Consider the following 21946-nt stretch of genomic DNA (forward strand, 5'->3'; position numbering starts at 1 on the left):
CCACACTCACCTTACGGAATGCAAAATTACAATTCTTGTCATTCATAATTTGGTCAGATATACTTGGATGTGTAGTGTCAGCATTTGTTGCTAATCTTGCCAATAAATAAATCATTAAAGTAGTTGGCAATATCAGTCAGTTTTGTTATGAATGAGCCATCTGATTCAATGAATGATGGAGCTAAGTTTGCCTTTTTTCCCAAAATGTCATTGAAGGTGCTCCAAAGCTTTTTACTCTCATCCATTGTCATTTATCTTTGTTTAATAGTGTCGTTTCCTTTTCTTTTTATTTCATTTAGTCACATGATTTCTAAATTTGCAGTACGTTTGCCAATCGGTTGTGCAGCCAGACTTATTTGCCATTCCTTTTTCCTAATCAAATTGTATTGGTCACATACACATGGTTAGCAGATGTTAATGCTGCATAGCAGATTTTTCTACTGCATCATTGATTGTATGTTGTTTTACTCCATGTGTAACTCTGTGTTTTTGTATGTTGTCGAACTGCTTTGCTTTATCTTGGCCAGGTCGCAATTGTAAATGAGAACTTGTTCTCAACTTGCCTACCTGGTTAAATAAAGGTGAAATAAAATAAATAAAATAAATAAAAATGCGAGTGTAGCGAAATGCTTGTGCTTCTAGTTCCGACAGTGCAGTAATATCTAACAAGTAATCTAACAATTAAACAACAACTACCTAACACACAAAAATCTAAAGGGATGGAATAAGAATATGTACATATAAATATATGGATGAGCGATGACCGAGCGTGGCATAGGCAAGATGCAATAGATGGTATAAAATACAGTATATACACATGAGATGAGTATGTAAGATATGTAAACATTATTAAAGTGGCATTATTAAAGTGACTGGTGATCCATTTATTAATGTGGACAATGATTTCCAGTCTGTATGTAGGCAGCAGCCTCTGTTTTAGTGATGGCTGTTTAACAGTCTGATGGCCTTGAGATAGAAGCTGTTTTTCAGTGTCTCGGGTCCCAGCTTTGATGCACCTGTACTGACCTCGCCTTCTGGATGGTAGCGGGGTGAACAGGCAGTGGCTCGGGTGGTTGTTGTCCTTGATGATCTTTTTGGCCTTCCTGTGACATCTGGTGCTGTAGGTGTCCTGGAGGGCAGGTAGTTTGCCACCAATGATGCTTTGTGCAAACCGCACCACCCTTTGGAGAGCCTTGCGGTTGTGGGTGGTGCAGTTGCCGTACCAGGCTGTGATACAGCCTGACAGGATGCTCTCAATTGTGCATCTGCAAAAGTTTGTGAGGGTTTTAGGTGAAAAGCCAAATTTCTTCAGCCTCCTGAGGTTGAAGAGGCGCTGTTTGCTCCTTTCTGTGTGGGTGGACCATTTCAGTTTGTCCGGGATGTGTACGCCGAGGAACTTAAAACTGTCCACCTTCTTCACTGCTATCCTGTCTGTGGATAGGGAGGTGCTTCCTCTGCTGTTTCCTGAACTCCACAATCATCTTCTTTGTTTTGTTGATGTTGAGTGAGATTTTGTTTTCCTGACACCAGGAAGTCCCTCACCTCCTCCCTGTAGGCCATCTCGTCGTTGTTGATAATCAAGCAAACTACTGTTGCGTCGTCTGCTGTTGCGTCGTCTTGATGATTGAGTTGGAGGCGTGCATGGCCACGCAGTCGTGGGTGCAAAGGGAGTATGGGGGGGTCCGAGCACGCACTCTTGTGGGGCCCCGGTATTGAGTATCAGCGAAGTGGAGATGTTGTTTCCTACCTTCACCACCTGGGGGCGGCCCGTCAGAAAGTCCAGGACCCAATTGCATAGGGTGGGGTTGAGACCCAGGGCTTCAAGCTTAATGATGAGCTTGGAGGGTACTATGGTGTTGAATGCTGAGCTGTAGTCAATGAACAGCATTCTTACATAGGTATTCCTCTTGTCCAGATGGGTTAGGGCAGTGTGATGGCGATTGCGTCGTCTGTGGACCTATTGGGGCGGTATGCAAATTGGAGTGGGTCTAGGGTGGCAGGTAAGGTGGAGGTGATATGATCCTTGACTAGTCTCTCAATGCACTTCATGATGACAGAAGTGCATTGAGAGTTTTTTAGTTCAGTTATGTTTGCCTTCTTGGGTACAGGGACAATGTTGGCCATCTTGAAGCATGTGAGGACAGCAGACTGGGCTAGGGAGAGATTGAATATGTCCGTAAACACACCAGCCAGCTTGTCTGCGAATGCCCTGAGGACTCTGCTAGGGATACCGTCTGGGCCGGCAGGCTTGCGAGGGTTAACACATTTTAAATGTCTTTCTCACGTTGGCCACGGAGAAGGAGAGGGGGAGCCCGCAGTCCTTGGTAATGGGCCGCGTCGGTGGCACTGTATTATTCTCAAAGCAGGGCAAAGAAAGTGTTTTAGTTTGTCTGGAAGCAAGACGTCGGTGTACGTGACGTTGTCTGTGATTGCCTGTAGACCCTGCCACATACGTCTCGTGTCTGAGCCGTTGAATTGCGACTCCACTTTGTTCCTATACTGTCATTTTGCTTGTTTGATTGCCTTGCGGAGGGAATAACTACACTGTTTATATTCGGCCATATTGCCAGTCATCTTTCCATGGTTAAATGCAGTGGTTCGCGCTTTCAGTTTTGCGCAAATTCTGTGTCCATGGTTTCTGGTTAGGGTAGGTTTTAATAGACACAGTGGGTACAACATCTCCAATGTACTTCCTTATAAACTTACTCACCAAATAAGCGTATAAATCGATTATTCTCCGAGGCTGCCCGGAACATTTCCCAGTCCGCGTGATCAAAGCAATCTTGAAGCGTGGATTCCAATTGGTAAGACCAGTGTTGAATAGGTCTTATCACGGTAACATCCTGTTTCTGCCTATAGGACGATAGTAGCAAAATGGAGTTGTGGTCAGATTTGCCGAAAGGAGGGCGGGGGAGGGCCTTGTATGCGTCGCGGAAGTTAGAGTAGCAGTGATCCAGTGTATTGCCCACACGAGTACTACAATCAATATGCTGGTAGAATTTGGGTAGCCTTGTTCTCAAATTTGTTTGGTTAAAATCACAATTACAATAAATGCAGCCTCAGGATATATGGTTTCCAGTTTGCATAGAGTCCAGTGAAGTTCCTTGAGGGCCGTAGTGGTATCGGCTTGAGGGGGGAAATACACGGTGGTGACAATCACCGACGATACTTCTCTTGGGAGATAATATGGTCTGCATTTGATTGTGAGGAATTTTAGGTCAGGTGAACAAAAGGACTTGAGTTCCTGTATGTTGTTACGATTACACCATGAGTCGTTAATCATGAAGCATACACCCCCACCCTTCTTCTTCCCAGAGAGATTTTTATTTCTGTCGGCGCATCCTATGAAGAATCCTGTGGCTGTACCGACTTCGCCAACATATCCCGAGAGATCCATGTTTCCGTGAAACAGAGAATGTTACAATCTCTGAAGTCTCTCTGGAAAGCAACCCTTGCCCTAATTACGTCTACCTTGTTGTGTAGAGACTGGATATTGGCGAGTAATATACTTGGAAGTGGTGGGTGGTGTGCACGTCTTCGAAGTCTGACCAGGAGACCGCTCCGTCTACCTCTTCTACCTCGGCCTCTGGGATTAGATCCAATGTCCTGGGTGGTGGTGCGAACAAAGAATCCACTTCAAGAAAGCTGTATTCCTGGTCGTAATGTTGGTAAATTGACGTCGCTCTGATATCCAATAGTTCTTCCCAGCTAATCCTTCTCAACCATACAATTTTTCAATTCCTCATCAATCCACGGGGATTTAACTTTTTACAGTCATTTTCTTAATGGGTGCATGCTTATTAGTAACTGGGATACGCAATTTCATAAATGTGTCAAGTGCAACGTCTGTTTGCTCCTCATTACATACCACTGACCAACAAATATTAATTACATCAACAACAAAGGAATCACTACAAAACTTCTCGTATGACCTCTTATACACTATATTAGGCCCAGCCTTTGGATCTTTGGTTTTCCTAGATATGGCTACTATATTGTGATCACTACATCCAATGGATCTGGATACTGCTTTCAAGCACATTTCTGCAGCATTAGTAAAGCGGTGATCAATACATGTTGTGAATTTCATTCCTGTGCTGTTTGTAACTACCCTGGTACAGTGGTTCCTCCTTTACACCTTGTGGGCTGCTGCAGCATTCCGTTAGGATAGAATGGAAAATAGTGCGCTGTACAACGTGACAGTCGGGAGTAGGCTACAGCATAAGAGGATTGGAGGATTCTAAATTAATATCTAAGGGGCATAACATTTCCACACCCTAATTGTAGTGTAACCAATACTCATTTCGCCTATGGTAGGCCTACAGTATATCTATTTTTTTCAATGACGTGACTCTCCGACAATAATTACATTTAGAGGATTGGAGGATTCTATATTATTATCTAAGGGGTATTTCCGTTAGGATCCGTGAGAATATCTAAGGGGCTTATATAGATAGATATATATCTATATCTACCTATCTATCTAAATTGATGATGATAATAATAATAATGTAACGATGTACGCTGAGAGTCAGGAAGCAAGTTCAGGGAGTAAATACATTTAATAAATAAATGAACAAAACAAGAAACACAAACAGCGCATCGACATGAAACAATGACAACTGGGGAAGAAACCAAAGGGAGTGACATATAAAGGGCAGGTAATCAAGGAGGTGATGGAGTCCAGGTGAGTGTTATTATGCGCGTAACGCTGGTGACGGGTGCGCCTTAAATGAGCAGCCTGGTGACCTAGAGGCCGGAGAGGGAGCACACGTGACAAATAATAATAATCGCTTTGTTTAAAAAGTAACGATATTTAGGAGATTTCGTTTTCATTTAACGTAGAGTGAGTGAGAAAAAGGCAATTCTTGAACAATGGGGTGAGACATTCTCACTAATTTGAAAAGTAAAGCCAGTTTGATATTAGAATTATTTATTTCTATATTTAGAGGGAGGAAAACCAAAAACCTACAGTCATCTCATGGGTCTCCCAGTCGAGGCCGGCACGGGTATTGAACCAGCATCTGTAGCAACACACCTTGCACTTCTATGCAGTGACTTACTGTTGCACCACTCAGGCGCTGTACAACGTGACCAGTCGGGAGTGGCCTACAGTACTACAGTAAGAGCAAAATTACAAAATAAAATAATAAAAACCTTAGTGTAACAACAGTTTTAGTAAGTAATACTGAAGTTGTGCATAATTATCAGTTTCTATTTATGTTTATGTCGCCCATTCATCAGTCAGTTAGAGACACAGTAGGACCCAAAAGCATATTCAGTACTCTAACTCTGCGGCGTAAGCTCGCAACTTTTAAAGGAGGAACCACTGTAGGTTGACTGATAAGCTGAACCAGGTTGCAGGCACTGGTTACAGTTTGAAGCTTTTTCTTGAGTGGGCAGCTTGATGAAAGCCAATGAATATTTAAATCGCCCAGAAAATATACCTCTCTCTTGATATCACATACATTGTCAAGCATTTCACACATGTTATCCAGATACTGACTGTTAGCACTTGGTGGTCTATAGCAGCTTCCCACAAGAATTGGCTTTAGGTGAGGCAGATGAACCTGTAGCCATATTACTGCAACAGTATTTAACCTCTTATGGCTAGGGGGCAGTATTTTCACGGCTGGATAAAAAACGTACCCGATTTAATCTGGTTACTAATCCTACCCAGTAACTAGAATATGCATATACTTATTATATATGGATAGAAAACACCCTAAAGTTTCTAAAACTGTTTGAATGGTGTCTGTGAGTATAACATAACTCAAATGTCAGGTCAAAACCTGAGAGATTCCTTTACAGGAAGTGGCCTGTCTGACCATTTCTGGAACTTCTTTGCCATCTCTATCTTTTACTAAGGATCTCTGCTGTAACGTGACACTTCCTACGTCGTCCATAGGCGCTCAGAGCCCGGGAAAAACCTGAATGTCGTCATCCCAGCCCCAGGCTGAAACACATTATCGCCTTTCTCAAGTGGCCGATCAAGGGACTGTGGGCTTAGGCGCGTGACCTGGCCGCCCCCGTCTTTGTGATTTTTTTCCTCTGTTTGCCGAAAAGGAGATTCCCGGTCAGAATATTATCGCTTTTCTACGAGAAAAATGGCATAAAAATTGATTTTAAACAGCGGTTGACATGCTTCGAAGTACGGTAATGGAATATTTAGAAATGTTTTGTCACGAATTGCGCCATGCGCGCGACCCTTCTTTACCATTTCGGATAGTGTCTGGAACGCACGAACAAAACGCCGCTATTCGGATATAACGATGGATTATTTTGGACCAAACCAACATTTGTTATTGAAGTAGCAGTCCTGGGAGTGCATTCTGACGAAGACAACAAAGGTAATGAAACTTTTGTAATAGTAAATCGGAGTTTGATCAGGGCTAAACTTGGTCGGTGTCTAAATGGCTAGCCGTGATGGCTGGGCTATCTACTGAGAATATTGCAAAATGTGCTTTCACCGAAAAGCTATTTTAAAATCGGACATATCGAGTGCATAGAGGAGTTCTGTATCTATAATTTTTTTTAAATTGTTATGTTTTTTGTGAACGTTTATCGTGAGTAATTTAGTAAATTCACCGGATGTTTGCGGGGGGTATGCTAGTTCTGAACGTCACATGCTAATGTAAAAAGCTGGTTTTTGATATAAATATGAACTTGATTGAACAAAACATGCATGCATTGTATAACATAATGTCCTAGGGTTGTCATCTGATGAAGATCATCAAAGGTTAGTACTGCATTTAGCTGTGGTTTTGTTTTTTGTGACATTATATGCTAGCTTGAAAAATGGGTGTCTGATTATTTCTGGCTTGGTACTCTGCTGACATAATCTAATGTTTTGCTTTCGCTGTAAAGCCTTTTTGAAATCGGACAGTGTGGTTAGATAAAGGAGAGTCTTGTCTTTAAAATGCTGTGAAATAGTCATATGTTTGAAAAATTGACGGTTTTTTTTTTGTTGATGAATTTGTAATTCGCGCCACGCCTATCATTGGATATTGGAGCAGGTGTCCGCTAGCGGAACGTCTAGATGTAAGAGGTTAACATGAGATCCTCTCTAATCTTTACAGGAATGTGGTTCTGAATATAAACAGCAACACCTCCACCACTGGCATTTCTGTAAATGTTATGACTTTGTATTGTTACCGCTGTATCATCAAAGCTATTGTCTAAGTGAGTTTCAGAGATAGTCAGAATATGAATGTCATCTGTTACTAGCAAGTTATTAATTGAATTAACCTTGTTTGTTAACCTGTTAGGGCTAGGGGGCAGTATTGACACGGCTGGATAAAAAACATACCCGATTTAATCTGGTTACCACTCCTACCCAGTAACTAGAATATGCATATACTTATTACATATGGATAGAAAACACCCTAAATTTTCTAAAACTGTTTGAATGGTGTCTGTGAGTATAACAGAACTCAAATGGCAGGTCAAAACCTGAGAGATTCCTTTACAGGAAGTGGCCTGTCTGACCATTTCTTGAACTTCTTTTCCATCTCTATCATTTACTAATGATCTCTGCTCTAACGTGACACTTCCCACGTCGTCCATAGGCGCTCAGAGCCCGGGAAAAAACAGAATGTCGTCATTCCAGCCCCAGGCTGAAACACATTATCGCCTTTCTCAAGTGGCCGATCAAGGGACACGGGCTTATGCGCGTGACCCCGACCGCCCCCGCCTTTGGGATTTTTTTCCTCTGTTTGCCGAAAAGGAGATTCCCTGTCGGAATATTATCGCTTTTCTACGAGAAAAGTGTCGTAAAAATTGATTTTAAACAGCGGTTGACATGCTTCGAAGTACGGTAATGGAATATTTAGAATTTTATTGTCACGAATTGCGCCATGCGCGTGACACTTCTTTACTATTTCGGATAGTGTCTGGAACGCATCGAACAAAACGCCGCTATTCGGATATAACGATGGATTATTTTGGACCAAACCAACATTTGTTATTGAAGTAGCAGTCCTGGGTGTGTATTCTGACGAAGACAACAAAAGGTAATCAAACTTTTATAATAGTAAATATGATTATGGTGAGTGCTAAACTTGCCGGGTGTCTAAATAGCGAGCCCGTGAAGCCTGGGCTATGTACTTAGAATATTGCAAAATGTGCTTTCACCAAAAAGCTATTTTAAAATCGGACATATCGAGTGCATAGAGGAGGTCTGTATCTATAATTCTTAAAATAATTGTTATGCTTTTTGTGAACGTTTATCGTGAGTAATTTAGTAAAATGTTAGCGAATTCCCCGGAAGTTTGCGGGGGTATGCTAGTTCTGAACGTCACATGCTAATGTGAAAAGCTGGTTTTTGATATAAATATGAACTTGATTGAACAAAACATGCATGTATTGTATAACATAATGTCCTAGGGTTGTCATCTGATGAAGATCATCAAAGGTGAGTGCTGCATTTAGCTGTCTTCTGGGTTTTGGTGACATTATATGCTGGCTTGAAAAATGGGTGTCTGATTATTTCTGGCTTGGTACTCTGCTGACATAATCTAATGTTTTGCTTTCGTTGTAAAGCCTTTTTGAAATCGGACAGTGTGGTTAGATTAACGAGAGTCTTGTCTTTAAATGGCTGTAAAATAGTCATATGTTTGAGAAATTGAAGTAATAGGATTTTTAAGGTTTTGAAAATCGCGCCACAGGCTGGCAGTGGCTGTTACATAGGTGGGACGAATTCGTCCCACCTAGCCCATAGAGGTTAAGCTACATATGTTAACGTGGGCTATTTTGAGCACTTTTCTGGGATGCTTGCTTGTTTTCATTGCTTTACTGGGAAGCTTAGCAGAAGTAGATAGTCTCATGCTATTTATGTTAGTTCAGGGTGAGCTGCACACAGTGGACTTCCTACAATGGGGACATTGCCTCAGTGCTAACAGCATAAATCTGGTTCATAGACACATGATTGCTGCATACAGTAGCTGTAGGATCAGCAGAGGCATTCAGTGCAGTTAGCGGGACATACATTAGGTTACATACATTGTCTACCAATGCCCTGGTATAATGTACGTTTGCTAAATATTTTGATGACTCAGCGACACAATGGTAGGGATTAATTGAGCTGGGCTTGGGTCATTGATAAGTCATTGTCTCAATGTAGCCTAATGCTGTGAAGGGATCCAGGAACCCAAATTATTTGGGTAGATCCCATCCTCTTTATAAAACGTATTTCGTTTCCAAAAGGTATTGAAATTGTCAACAAAAGTTGAGCTGCAATAATCACGTAACAGGTTGTGAAGAGAGAATCCTGCTAAAGCGTTCAATGCCAAGATTCAGAGAGGGCACAGGGCCAGATATTATGGGTATTTCATTAGTGTCTAGCAGAGAGTCAATCAGTTCTTTGAAATCCAGTTTCAACTGTTCAGAGCTGCCCTTCATAATGTCATTTAAACCCACATGGACTACGATTTCTTACCATGGAGCTGCACAAAATCACGGCTGGCGAGAAGGACGAGGAAATCCGCTTCAAAGGATGGTGCAGGCCTCCGATATGGAGAAGCCCTGCTCGATCCAAAGCAGGGACGGGAGGTTGCCGACGTCGAATTCGAAATCGTAGGGGAAGGAGTTGGCACAACGGCCGCAGACACGGGTACTCCCAGCGACGAAGGTGCAGGAAAATCAGTCTCCAGGTCTGCGAAACTATTCGTTGTTTGTATCCACTCTGGGCCTCTCGTCGGGATTGTAGGCTGCTTTGCGGCAGGCTGCTGTCTTCGGCTTCCACGGCTTGTGACATGCGACCATCGTTGATTGCCATACTGAAAACAGTTACTGAAAACATTTTATATTTTGGTAGTTTAAAAGGTAGACTCAGTGGCTAATAGTCGGGTTTGGCTTTGGAAAAACGGGGTCAGCTGTTACAAAGTTGCATTGATGTTGCTATGCTTCACACTGAAACTGGCATTCTGTATATTTTGCAGCAAGGAAACAATGTTTTTGACTTTTGTATAAATGCTATTTAAACAAATGATTTAGCTAGAATAAACTCAGATTTAGGCCTACTAAATCTACCGTTAAAGTGTGGCCAAGTTTTCCTAGAGAGCCACAGTAAACAGTATTTTTCTCCAGGCAAGCCTCAACACAGTTGATTCAAACTAATCAACTAATTATGATATTCAATCTAGACTGGGGACTTCATCATTGTGGACCCCAGGAAGAGTAGCTTCTGCAAAAGCTAATGGGGATCCAAATAAACAAATGAATAAACAAATCATTAAGAGCTAGTTGTCTCTTCTTCCTGACTCCGGTGTATAAGGCTTTGGTGGAAGACGAGCAACATAAAATGTAGTTATGCCTAGGGCTATGGCGGTGACCGTATTACTGCCACACCGGCGGTCGTGAGTCATGAAGGCAGTCAAATTCTACGTGACCGTTTAGTCACGGTAATTAGGCTTCTCCACGTTTTGCTGCTGCTGGTCATTAGTAGCCTACCAAACTTGCTAACTGCCTGGTACTCAGCACTCTATTGTCCCTCTAATCACTCTGACATCAATGCAAATGTCTTCTAAAATATAATGAAACACTTCATGGGAGCCCATGAGCTCATGAGCAACATTTCTATAGGCTTTGCAATTTCGTGAGAAAACAGTAATGGCCTCTACTGAAATGAGGAGGGGACCATTAGCTTTCTATAGGCTAGGCCTACTATATTTATTTCTCAACTTTTCCTAATATTAACCACATTGCTTATATTTACAACAAGAGTATAGCCTATCTGGCTGGCATGAAAATGAACCACGTGAAAAACATCCTCCTTTTGCTATTTAAGTGCATAGATGACATGTATTTTTTCCAGCTGACCCTGTTTTGATACAGGTGCATGATAATGGTCCATTCTAAATCAAAACATATGTCACACATATATTTTTTAGTATATGTAAAGACAAGATTAAATCAAGAACAGTCTGATGGGTGACGATATTAGCCTGTCACTTGTGAATGATATATTATCACTTGTGAATGATAAGCATAAGAAACAATGCCTTTTTTTTGCAACTTTTTCTAATCATAGTCGCACACCTCATGTAGCCTAGCTCATACGCCTATGTGTTTTGATAAGGTTTGTATCGCAACTAAAATGGCCAAGTAACTTCTTAAAATGAAGCACATTAATCCGCTTTACAAGGGGTGTAGAGCCTAAATGGCATACATAAGCAGCACGAGTTTCAAGTTTAGGGAAGATAATTTCAACCTTAAAAATGCACCTTTTATAATAAAAGCATTACATGCATAATTGCATTTACGGTCACTTTTGATAATGGTGTTTTCCGCTAATGGAACATTCACACTTATAGCCTACTACCATGTATGTATTGCTGCGCTTATAATGTGAAGAAATGACCTACTCGTTTATCAACATTTTAAGCTAAACATTCTGATCTGTTGCATTAGCCACATTGCGTAAAAAAGTTATTTTAATGCTAGTAATTGTATTCATTTGGGATCTATTGCATCCCACAACTGTCCCAGACTATGTTTGGAGTATTTATTTCTCACGCAGAATAGAATAGGTAAACCTTTGTACGATGGGGATAGTAGATTTACATAGGCTAGTGCTTTTGCTGTTCGTTAGGCCTACTCATCTTGTTGGCTGACGAAAAGTAAATCTGGCCAGTTCTTCAAATATCTTCAATATGCACCTCGGAATTGGATAAGGACACGAACAGTTGCATCCCCGATGTGTCTGTCTTCACTTGTAGCCTGTGAGAAACACCCGATCATATGTTGGAGAGCGATGTGAATGATCAGTGATTCGGAGCGCTCAGCACTCTGGGAGAAGGGCACAATGTCCACTGGCCACAAAAGGCATGGATTTGTTTAGGGTGCATTACGGCCACACAAAGGGGATGCCGCCGTGAAATTCTAGGCATTAAATTGTGAATGAGTGACTGATGTAGTGTGTACTGCCTGCACAAAAAAACAAAGCAGAGCTCATGCCTTTTCAAGCAACTTTTTTCTCATCATCATTAGAGTTGCATCATGCAGCCTTACAAAGTATTAAAAATCTAAACATATAGCCCAATGTTTGTGGAACAACTAAACTTACATTAATAACTCTAAATTAATTCTACCAATTTCTTTGTTAACCACTCAACACAGAATAGCCGTATGTGCGCAGTCTCTCATCGTTTGGAGAAAATATCCTTTCTATTTTATTCAGCTTTGTTCAATTGTATTCTTCATACTATAAAATAATGCCACGGAATTCTAAGCAAATCTTGTCTGCTAAGTTAACTAATGTAGCCCACAGCCATTTGGCATAGCCAGATCAGGACAACTCAACAACTCAAAGTAAGCTATTCTGTTCTTCTGAAATAGACTACATTTTCTTCATATCGTGCTTCTTTAGACCTGTCTAAAATAAATAATGATTTATTGTGAAGGTGTAGGCTATATTACATGGATTTGTTAGGCCTTATAAAATGTAGATGTTCCAAAGGTCTGCATCAGTGGATGTGTGGAAACCAGGAGATGCTAAATGTGTTTGTTAATTAATAACCGACAGTTACTTGCTTGACAATCACCGGCTGACTGAATTTCATGACCGCCACAGCCCTAGTTATGCCTAATATGTATGAGAATAATACAGTTGAAGTCGGAAGTTTGCATACACCTTAGCCAAATACATTTACACTCAGTTTTTCACAATTCCTGACATTTAATCCTAGTAAAAATTCCCTGTCTTAGGTCAGTTTTAAGAATGTGAAATGTCAGAATAATAGTAGAGAGAATGATTTATTTCAGCTTTTATTTCTTTCATCCTGTCTGGTATGGCAACTGCTCGGCAAGGCACTACAGAGGGTAGTGTGTATGGCCCAGTACATCACTGGGGCCAAGCTTCCTGCCATCCAGGACCTATTTGCCAGGCGGTGTCAGATGAAGGCCATAAAAATTTCAGACTCCAGCCACCCTAGTCATAGGCTGTTCTCTCTGCTACCGCACAACAAGCGGTACCGGAACGCCAAGTCTAGGTCCAATAGGCTTCTAAACAGCTTCTATCCCCAAGCCATAAGACTGCTGAACATCTAATCAAATGGCTACCCAGAGTATTTGCATTGCCCCCCCCCCCCACTCCTTTACGCTGCTGCTACTCTCTGTTATTATCTATGATAAGTCACTTTAATACCTCTACCCACATGTATATATTATTACCTCAATTACCTCGACTAACCGGTGCCCCCGCACATTGACTCTGTACAGGTACCCCCCTGTATATAGCCTCGCTATTGTTATTTTTCTGCTGCTCTTTAATTATTTGTTTTTTTTGGTTGGTATTTTTCTTAAAACAGGTTAAGGGCTTGAAGTAAGCATTTCACTGTAAGGTCTGCACCTGTTGTATTCGGCGCATGTGACAAATACAATTTGATTTGATCATTAGTTGGCTAGCTAGCTATCACATCAATTGTGAAAAATATCATAGCTAACGATAGCTAAGCACTAGCTGCTAGCTAGCTAACCAGTTAGTGGTGCTGACAGATTGAAACTGCTATAGCAACAAAATGTGTTTCACTCTATCCCATAAAAAATGACATTGCTAACCACCATCCATTAGCTAACATGATTTTAAAGTGTATTATGAAGTGTAATTAATAAGTTAGACACTCGTTAGGTAGTTAGCTAGCTAGATCGCTTTGTTTGCATTTGCAACTGATTTTTCTTCTCCCCCTGACTGGTCGTCAACAGTTACTGGTGTTGGAACACGTGTTCACCAGAAACAGCTTCTCGTAAACTGTTTGCCACTAGTGGGAATAGATATTGTTGCCACAGGTTTGCCACAGATTTTGTTTTTTAAATAATAACTTACGAACTGTTTGCCACCAGTGGCAATAAATATTATTGTTGCCGAAGGTTGCCGCAGATTCATAACTAATGGAAAAAAATTGCAAACTTCTGGCAACATTTTGTGGCAAACTATTTAGTTTGCAGCAAATTTGCCACAAACTTGCGTGAAGTTTGCCACAACATAACATTTTTTGTAAGGTAATAAAGGTAAGGCAAACGCACACGTGTTTGCGAACACTGGGAAGGGACGTGTTTTGAATGGACCACGTGTGTTTGTGAGTGATTTGAGGGAGTCAGTGTGTGTAGGTGTGTAAAGGTTTTGGCATACAGTGTTATAGGCTCAGGTGCATGAAGAGAGAGACAGAGATACAGACAGACGGGGGTTATATCAGGGAGAACCCCAGTCTTCATTAGTTCTAGGGGCCTCTGAGGGTCTGGGCAGCCAGGCTAGAGAGCCAGTCAGGCAGGAGAGCCATTCAGCCAGCCTCATTAAGAGGACACCCAGGGCTGGCCTGAAGCACCATGCAGTCACCAGCCACTAACTGTCCTTTCTCTGTCTAACAACCAACGGCTTGTCCTGTCTTGTATCTGAGATGCTGTGACAGGGGAGAGGCCTGTTGTCTTCACTCTTCACATTTTGTGTACTGTACTGTGCAGTAGAGGTCTTCAAAGATGAGCGTTATATTAAAGGAGTAACTCTGGTAGGCCTTAAACATTCTTCGTCGCCTCAAGTTCAACTGCTGGAGTCAGTGTGCGCTGCCTTCATAGGCCTGCAGTAGGCTTAGCTAATCCTAATAATAGCCATACCACACCAAAAGTTCCTTACCTTCATTAGGGTAACATCAAAAGTAAGTCAAGTCCTTGTTTATAGGGATAATACGAACAGGTTATTTCGGCATGAAATTAATATTTGTGGGAGCTCCCGAGTGGTGCAGCGGTCAAAGGCACTGCTTGAGGTGTCACTACAGCCCCGGGTTCAATCCCAGGCTGTGTCACAGCCGGCTGTGACTGGGAGACCCATGATGCGGCGCACAATTGGCCCAGCATCGTCCGGGTTAGGGGAGGGTTTGGCCGGCCGGGATTTCCTTGTCCCATCGCTCTCTAGCGACTTCTTGTGTTGGGCCGGGTGCCTGCACGCTGACTTCGGTCGCCAGCTGTACGGCGTTACCTCCGACACATTGGTGTGGCTGGCTTCCGAGGTTAAGCGAACAGTGTGTCAAGAAGCAGTGCGGCTTGGCAGGGTCGTGTTTCAGAGAACGCCTGGGTCTTGACCTAAGCTTCTCCCGAGCCGTACGGGAGTTGCAGCAATGCGACAATGTCACAATGTAAGTACCAATTAAATATCATGAAAAAGGGGTAAAAGTACAAAACGAAATAAAAAAATAAGTACATATTTGCATCTTGCCCTCTTTGGGGTTTCCTTTTCATTGTTTGAGCACTACTAGCATAGTAGGCCTACTGGTAATTCTATTATATTGCGGTAAACACAACATTACAGCTGGAACTTAATTCGGCCAATGAAAATGGCTCAACAGAAGGCTAAGCCTAAGCACCTATTACCAACAAGTGTGATTGCCTACCGTATTGTGACAGCAAGAGGCTAATGCTATTTATTTTACAACATGCCTATAATAATTATTATTATTAATGGCTAAACAAATACAAAAATGAAAGGTAGAAAATTGCATCAAACCTGAATAGCGAGTTGCGCACAGTCCGTTTGGCTGCGCCAATGTTCTTCTCATCTTTGTCCACTACAATATTAAAACTTGTCCCCTAGGACATCCCATTTGTTGACTTCTTTTCACTATACTCTTTCTCCTCTAACCTTTGCTTTACTTCAATTAAAAATAACTTAATCTACGCAAACAACAGTCGCCTAGGCCAAGGCTCCTTTTACTCACCTTCTCTCTCCTCAGCAGCAGGGGCACGTGAGGTGAGCAGCTGGAACCAGTTTCAGCTGGACATAAGCTATGTGTTTTATTTTGTTGCATTTGGCTGACACACATAACACGTTTGCACAGTTCTCATCACACAAACAGTAAATTAACAGAGGACAGATCCAGTAGGTAAATTCCTTTTAATTCCACATACAGTACCTGAGATCCGTTCAGGTCCCAGGTCGCATCTCAGGATTTCGGGTCTGTTGAGCTTGTGAAGACCTCTACTGTGCAGTTAGTTTACCAACACATTCTTGTTGTTCCCAAGGTAAATGTATAATGTTTTCAATAGAATGTTTTTGACCTGCGTGCGTGTTTTCTGACTATGTTCCCCTGAAATGTCCCTCAATTCCCTCATCTCTTTCTCTATCCCTCTCTCTCTCTCTCTTTTCTCTCTCTCTCAGGTGCGTGAGATCTTTGCTGGAGGAACCTGAGGTGTCTGATCAGAGCAGGGTGCGGTCCAGCCAGCAGCATCATTCACAAGCTGTTTGTCAGCGCTCAGAGGGTAAAACACACTGTCACCACCACCCAGGGAAACAGACAAACTCACACTGTCTCCCACAGGGGCCTGTCCTAAACGCTGTCATGCCACTATCAGCTCACCTGTGTCATGACTATCATTAATGTGATGACTGCTATTTATTGAATAATTACCTACTACGTTTAATTATTACTCAATTAAATTAATCATGTAACAATTAACTCATTAGGAATTTGGGGCACCACGGGAAAAGTTGTTTAGCGACTTACTATCTCCCGACTTAAACTCTAAATATTATCTGAATATCTCTTACATCAATAACAGTAAACTATTAATTATTTCCTCATCAGTCTCATTCTGAACGTCGTTGACTTCGTAAATCTGTGATGAATCAGCGATACACAAATTGGCTAAATTATTTATTTACTAACTAAATAATCACACAGAAATACATAAACACACACAAAATAATCACACAGAAATACATAAACACACACACACACACAGTATAGGTTATTGATTACTAACACAATGCGATGAGAACAGGTCCCTAGTGGACTGACAAGGTATGACGGCTTGTTACACATTGGATAGGGGGTGGGGAAAGATAAAGCGTGGGAGAGAAAAAGAGAGTGGACTTATCGTACATACATTTGGAAACTACGCTCACCCTAAATATGAATATTTAACACCCTAACAACCGCTCATTCAGATTAGAAATGCAACATATATTTACGCCTAGATATCTTTCTCTGCCGTCTCTCTGTTGAAACCACTCAGTCCGTCTATGGGGAGTAGTTCGATGTAAGTCTCTAGTTGTCCACTAGAGGTCACAATGTCCTTCTTAGTTGCAGGCTTCTTTGTCTTGGAGTGTTCTTAGAATGGATACCTTCAGGTGTACCCCACTGTGGTGAGAGGGATCTGTTCTTCCCTTACATATTTGGTCAATTGTCCTAGACTACTTCACATACCCAGCTGCAGACTGTGAATGTTTGGTCTAGTCTTCAGCTTCTTTACTCGTTGAGAGTTTCAGAGGGTCTTACCATTTTCTGGTCTTGTAGTTTTAACCATTTCAACATGTGGACCACATCCTCACATTCTCTGGTCTCAATGGTTGATTATTCAGAGTACAGCTAAGACCACTTTACATGGCGACAGCAACCCGGCATGTTTTGGTCTGATGTAAATTTCGTTAGCAAGTCCTTTTAAGCACTCTGGTCATAGGGGCATTCCAACACACCGACACAATGTCTGTGCTCATGTGGGCGTGGTTACTGACTGGGCCCAGGTTTATATGAAGAGCCATTATCTCATTTAGAAGGCTACAATCACATTTCTATCTTTTCAAAAATATTGTCATACTTAATCATATATTTTATTCAACATTTAGATGCAGACCTGACAACTAGAATGTGTACACCCTCAGAGATACAGTTATTTAGTTATACCATCCTTAATGATATCACAAAATAATACACTTCTGACAGGATTGTTCTTTAAATCCCCACCGACCATTTGACACATTCTTTATGTTAGAAATATTGTTTCATTATCCACTTTTGGATGTTGGCGTTTTGGCGGGCAAAGTCTCTCTATAACAAAGGATTTTCAGCCTTCCGTTTCTGCTGAGTGGGGGAGAGTTTCTCCAAGGTATTTAATTCATAAAACAGGCTAAACTCCCCCTCTCCTCTCCTGTGGGAGAGAGAGGGGGGGTCTGGCCATCCTCAAACATTTGGCTAGCTGATGGGTCCTTTTGATCCTCACCAAGGAGAGAGCGTCATGACACCTGCTGTCGGCCTAACAGCCCAGGCAGGAGATGTTATGTTCCCCCCTACTGATCCCCTCCTACACCCCCACCCTTGTTCCAGGCCCTGAGAGGCTCCTGGACATCCTGCCTGCCTGAGTAAGAAGAAGCATGCTGCTGCTAGTCTGTCTTCTAGTGCGTTTACCTATCACGACTTTCTTCTTGCTTCTTCCTCACAGAGTAGAAGGGTTTAAGTCAAGTCAATATTTTTGCCCATCACATAATGCAACTCATACCGAGTATAAGAAAAACTTCTGACAAAGAATGGCTTTAACAAACAAACGTCCAGTCACTGTAGTTTTAATAACTTTTTTTTTTTAAACTGTATTCACCAGACTGAGACATGGAAATCTGTTTTCTGTCCTCTCTGTTACGAGAAGCAGAAAGACAATAAAACAGTTGTCTTTGTTTTATTCAGTCTGATTTGATATGATGGAAGGAAAGGGACACCTGGACTAAATTACTGTCTATCTATTCTGTGCTTCATGCCGTTCTGAATAGTCTGAGATGATCAGTTAAAAGGCACTTGCAATGATAGATTACCCCTTGCATGCATTGTGCTGTATAATTGCACCTGTCTTGGTTCTGAAAGTAAGTGTATGCTTGGCTGTAACACATTGAAATATACTGCCTGCTTTGGTCTTGGCACATCCAACCACACATTCATTTTTTTGTTCAACGTTCAAGTTCGTTTAAAGCCAATAAATGTGTTTTCTTCCTGAGATGAGAGCTGAGAGTTCATCAACAGATTCAGTCTTTGGCCCCAGACCCAGATCTGATTCTTAGAATAATTGAAACTCAAACAGGGAATGAATGTTTGTCTTGGCTCCTTTCCCTGTGCCGTGTGTTGGAAGAAAAAACTGTGCGAAAAAGAGTTGGATTTCAGAAAACTCTCCCAACCCCCAACATCACTTTTTTTTTTTATTCCGTCAAGATGTCTGAGTGTTAAATTATAGCCTGTGTGTTGCCAAGCTCTAAATAGAAAGCTAGTAATTATCCCCAGCATATGTAAATCAGTTAAAATCATCAGCCAATCAAATGAGGTGAGTTTCTAGGAAAAGAGGGAGAGGGAGACAGAGGGCAGAACGGAAGGGAGGAGAAATGTCCTTCCCCACATCCTCTTGAATGATCTGACCCATGTTGACAGTACAACACTAGACTGCTGGTTTGATTGTTGTCTGATTTGCTATGTACCGTTGGCAAGAAAAAGTATGTGAACCCTTTGGAATTACCTGGATTTCGGCAAAAATTTGTCATAAAATTTGATCTGATCTTAATCACAACAATAGACAAACATAGTGTGCTTAAACTAATAACACACAAATGATTGTATTTTTCTTGTCTATATTGAATACATAATTTAAACATTCACAGTGTATGTTGAAAAAGTATCTGAACCTCTAGCCTAATTACTTTTCCAAAAGCTAATTGGAGTCAGGAGTCAGCTAACCTGGAGTCCGATCAAAGAGACGAGATTGGAGGTGTTGGTTAGAGAAGCCCTGCCAAACAAAAATACTCACAAAATGTGAGCTTGCTATTCACAAGAAGCATTGACTAATGTGAACCATGCTTCGAACAAAAGAGATCTCAGAAGACCTAAGATTAAGAATTGTTGACTTGCAAAAAGCTAGAAAGGGTTACAAAAGTATCTCTAAAAGCCTTGATGTTCATCGTTCCACGGTAAGACAAATTGTCTATAAATGGAGAAAGTTCAGCACTGTTGCTACTCTCCCTAGGAGTGGCCGTCCTGTAAAGATGACTGACTGTAAGAGCTCAGTGCAGAATGCTCAAGTTAAGAGTCCAAGAGTATCAGCTAAAGACTTACAGAAATCTATGGAACATGGTAACATCTCTGTTGACAAGTCTACGATATGTCAAACACTAAACAAAAATGGTGTTCGTGGGAGGACATCACGGAAGAAGCCACTGCTGTCCAAAAAAAACATTGCTGCACGTCTGAAGTTCGCAAAAGAGCACCTGGATGTTCCACAGCACTTCTAGCAAACTATTCTGTAGCCAGATTGTGTGGTGAGGAAAAAAAGGCACAGCACACCAACATCAAAACCTCATCCCAACGGTAAAGTATGGTGGAGGGAGCGTCATGGTTTGGGGCTGCTTTGCTGCCTCAGGGCCTGGACAGCTTGCTATCATCGACAGAAAATGAATTCCCAACTTTATCAAGACATTTTGCAGGAGAATGTAAGGCTATCTGTCTGCCAATTGAAGCTCAAAAGAAGTTGATTAATGCAACTGGAAAGCGACCCAAAACACAGAAGTAAATCAACAAAGAATAGCTTCAACAGAAGAAAATACGCCTTCTGGATTGGCCCAGTCAGAGTCCTGACCTCAACCCGATTTTAAAGTGCTGTGGCATGACCTCGAGAGCGGTTCACCCCAGACGTCCTAAGAATATTGCTGAACTGAAACAGTTTTGTAAAGATGAATGGTCCAAAATTCCTCCTGGTCGTGCAGGTCTGATCCGCAACTACAGAAAACGTTTATTGCTGCCAAAAAAGCGTCAACCAGTTATTAAATGCAAGGGTTCACATCCTTTTCCCACCCTACACTGTGAATGTTTACACAGTATGTTCAATAAAGACATGAAAACGTATAATTGTTTGTGTGTTATTAGCTTAAGCAGACTGTGTTTGTCTATTGTTGTGACCTACAGTTGAAGTCGGAAGTTAACATGCATCTTAGCCAAATACATTTAAACCCAGTTTTTCACAATTCCTGACATTTAATCCTAGTAACAATTCCCTGTCTTAGCTCAGTTAGGATCACCACTTTATTTTAAGAATGTGAAATGTCAGAATAATAGTAGAGAGAATGATTTATTTCAGCTTTTATTTCTTTCATCACATTCCCAGTGGGTCAGACGTTTACATACACTCAATTAGTATTTGGTAGCATTGCCTTTAAATTGTTTAACTTGGGTCAAACGTTTCAGGTAGCCTTCCACAAGCTTCCCACAATAAGTTGAATTTTGGCCCATTCATCCTGACAGAGCTGGTGTAACTGAGTCAGGTTTGTAGGCCTCCTTGCTCGCACACGCTTTGTGATGGCCACTCCAATACCTTGACTTTGTTGTCCTTAAGCCATTTTTCCACAACTTTGGAAGTATGCTTGGTGTCGTTGTCCATTGGAAGACCCATTTGCGACCAAGTTTAACTCCCTAATTGATGTCTTGAGATGTTGCTTCAACATATCCACATAATGTTCCTACCTCGTGATGCCATCTATTTTGTGAAGTGCACCAGTCCCTCCTGCAGCAAAACACCCCCACAACATGATGCTGCCACCCCCGTGCTTCACGGTTGGGATGGTGTTCTTCGGCTTGCAAGCCTCCCCCTTTTTCCACCAAACATGACGATTGTCATTATGGCCAAACAGTTCTATTTTTGTTTCATCAGACCAGAGGACATTTCTCCAAAAAGTACGATCCCCCATGTGCAGTTGCAAACTGTGGTCTGGCTTTTTTATGGCGGTTTTGGAGCAGTGGCTTCTTCCTTGCTGAGCGGCCTTTCAGGTTATGTCGACATAGGACTCGTTTTACTGTGGATACAGATACTTTTGTACCTTTTTCCTCCAGCATCTTCACAAGGTCCTTTGCTGTTGTTCTGGGATTGATTTGCACTTTTCACACCAAAGTACATCTCTAGGAGACAGAACGCGTCTCCTTCCTGAGCGGTATGACGGCTGCGTGGTCCCATGGTGTTTATACTTGCGTACTATTGTTTGTACAGATGAACATGGTACCTTCAGGCGTTTGGAAATTGCTCCCAAGGATGAACCAGACTAGAGGTCTACAATAATTTTTTCTGAAGGCTTGGCAGATTTATTTTGATTTTCCCATGATGTCAAGCAAAGAGGCACTGAGTTTGAAAGTAGACCTTGAAATACATCCACAGGTACACCTCC

General features: G+C 41.7%; 1 protein-coding gene across 1 annotated transcript in view; it reads left to right on the forward strand.

The window, feature by feature from the left end:
• The window catches only part of LOC106582383 (rab3 GTPase-activating protein catalytic subunit), a 144698-nt gene that overhangs the window by 112212 nt on the left and 10540 nt on the right, over nt 1-21946 (forward strand). Inside the window, 2 exon segments of the mRNA XM_045704398.1 lie at nt 16145-16174; nt 16176-16245. Coding sequence (XP_045560354.1) covers nt 16145-16174; nt 16176-16245 — 100 coding nt within the window.

This window comes from Salmo salar, chromosome ssa21, assembly GCF_905237065.1.
Source record: "Salmo salar chromosome ssa21, Ssal_v3.1, whole genome shotgun sequence".
Classification (NCBI taxonomy): Eukaryota; Metazoa; Chordata; class Actinopteri; order Salmoniformes; family Salmonidae; genus Salmo; species Salmo salar.